Raw genomic sequence first — 2,669 nt, 5'->3', positions numbered from 1 at the left:
CGAAAATGACCGGCGCATACGTGGTAGTAAACTACTTCGAAGTAGAAAAAAAGTTGAGGGAGAGGGGCGGACAGTCTTTGGTGTTGTCTTTGCTGGTCTGAGTAGCATGGGGTACAAGGGGAAGAAGAGCTCAGGAGAAATTAGTTTCCTTCTTGGACTCTACACTGTCCAACTGACAACAGTTGTACAAGTAACGGTCGGTTTGAACCACGAAAACAATTGTTCGTCAAGCCGGTGAATATTCATGAATCGCCTGTTTTTTTGTCACTTTTTATGATGGGTTGACTGAACGCGTAACACAGGAGGACATAATTCCAAGAAGTGACGCAAGTGTCATAATTCCACCTTTTGGGCAGGGAAGAATCAGGTGCATAAATAACAGATGTGCGCGTTTGGATTGGATGGATCATGGAAGAATGTTTACCTTTTTGCCCTAAAAAGGTTAACAATACTCTTACGAACACTGCGTTTCTCTGGTTCTTTCCCCGAAGCGGTCCGTAATAATTGAGGGTGTAGAAAATTCGGAACGTGTGGTTGTTTTTGAATCAATAGTGGGAGGACAGCCAGTTCCTGCGCACAAAGTGAGGCGGTAGAACAGGCATTCAAATAACTGGCGATTATTTGTGCAGCTGTGAATTCATTCCGACATGCAAAAGCAATGCCAACCTCTTTGAGAGCGGTTACTAAAGGACGACTAAGCAAGGAGGAAGGAGGGATTGAAAAATTGCTCAAATCCAAAACAGGATTATGCTTGGCTAACTGATGCGCATATGCTACCTCTACGATAGTTGGAATGCGAGCTGCATAATGACCATGTTGTCGACCATGATAATAATCAACCACGTCACACAGAAGCGTCATAGCATCATCGAAGTAACCGCGGTCATTACAAATTCGCGCCATCCGATTGATGACGTCACACCACTGTGTTTCTTCTTTCGGGAGCAAATCTTCCAGCAAGCGCATGGATTGTTGCATAACACGTATTCCAGCCTGTGGCTGACCCCAAGATATCAATTTTTGTCCGATGCGTTTGTACTGTCCAGCAATAATTTCCCGGTATCGTCCTGGTTCAGGGTGTTGTTTTAATATATCCAAAGCATCACCAATCAATTTTTGAGCTTCTCTGAACTTCTTTTGTCCTCCATAGGTGATAGAAAGGCAAACAAGAGTGGCAGCTATAATGGGATGTGTGTCCGTATAAGTTTGTCTTCGCAATGTGATGACTTTGTCCAGTAAAACGGAACACGAATCAAAGTCATCAACCTCAAAGAATCGCCTCGCAACTAATTCCAGAAGCGAGGCGTATGTGGGAATGTCCTGAATGTCCGGGGTGGACTTCTCATTGATGCGTTTGATTAACTCATCAGCGGAACTATAGTCGACCTCTGCAATGATGGCATTAACTTCAGTACCGGCTGATCCGGCGTACTCTGCATTCCACAAACTGTCATACCGGACTGGTTCATACCATGATTCAGAGTCATCTTCAGCCAGATAAAGTTCATAATCCAACTGGCTGAGGGAGCAGAGCAAGTGCCAGTAACTTGTTTCTTCCTTTGCAGCAGCAAGTTTTCCTTCGGCGTCATGTATCCTCTCTATACTATAAGCAATATCTGCCTTTAATTCCCGGTTTTCCCTTGAAAGCTTTCGTAGTTCCTGTTGTCTCTGTTCTGTCTGCTGTTGAGCCATCATTAGGCATTCCGCCACGGTTACAAATAAACTGGTGGAAGCCACCATGGTTTGAGATTTGAATTTGAGTTGTGCATAGACTCGGTACTCCTGTGGGCTTAGACTCGTGGGAGACGAACCTTTATTTGGTTTGTTTACTCCTTCCCCGATAAGCAATTTAGCATTAATCTTTTCCGCAAGCCGAGCAACTATGTCACACGAACGTCTGAGTGAACAAAGCGTGGAATTTTCACTTGGCCGAATGTCTGACGACGCTTCAGTCCATTTTATTTGTCGCAACATCACTCCCCCATATTTTAGTGCCTGAATACTGTGGAATTTATTGTAAGGATAACGTCAAGGTCACTAGCAAAAGCAACGTGTCTCCTCCAGCAGATCAATAACGGATTCAAATGTGGTTGGTCAAACATGTGATCATCCAAGAAGTGTTCAGTGCACAAAAATATTACGTTTTGTTGTTTTGTTGTTGAATAAACGAGGATGTTGTCACTTTGGGCCAGTCCGAATTTCGTGACATTCTGCTTCATGTACTGAGAAATATTTATTTTTTTCAGGATTTTAACAACGTTTCCTGCTTAATGCAAAGTCTGGATTGTATATTAATTGCCAAAGTCGATAAAGTTGGTACTCTAGTACATTTGAAGGCGAAAATTAGTACTGTTTACGTGAGAACCAATTGAAAGCGTAATTCAGTAGATTGCATCAATATGTGAGTCCAACGCAGTTCGGTCGTCTAGACCCATCGCGATACTCAGAAGAGCATGGTCATAGACATGAAAAGTAGATGTAATTGATGGATGTGGAAGGGTCACAGGAGAATATTCAATAGAAAGAGAGAAGCCTCCCTTTCGAAGTCATCCCACCAACAATTACAGTCAGACAAGATGAATCCCAATGTATGTAAGAATGTCTGGTATGGAAACACGCGTGTAAAACCAACAACCGAGGAAAGGACAGATAAGGCTGAATGCTCTTCA

The 2,669-nt window shown here is 43.2% G+C and overlaps 1 protein-coding gene across 1 annotated transcript; it reads right to left on the bottom strand.

The window, feature by feature from the left end:
- Positions 1 to 420: 420 nt before the first annotated feature.
- On the bottom strand, positions 421 to 1,974 carry T265_09416 (hypothetical protein; the record flags this gene model as incomplete). Its single annotated transcript, XM_009175469.1, has 1 exon — positions 421 to 1,974. One exon carries the CDS (start codon positions 1,972 to 1,974, stop codon positions 421 to 423), a length of 1,554 nt encoding a protein of 517 aa, XP_009173733.1.
- Between the last annotated feature and the right edge of the window lie 695 nt (positions 1,975 to 2,669).

Source organism: Opisthorchis viverrini, assembly GCF_000715545.1.
Source record: "Opisthorchis viverrini unplaced genomic scaffold opera_v5_282, whole genome shotgun sequence".
NCBI lineage: Eukaryota > Metazoa > Platyhelminthes > Trematoda > Opisthorchiida > Opisthorchiidae > Opisthorchis > Opisthorchis viverrini.
Note: the sequence above shows the minus strand (reverse complement) of the source record. Positions and strands in the feature narration are given on the sequence as shown.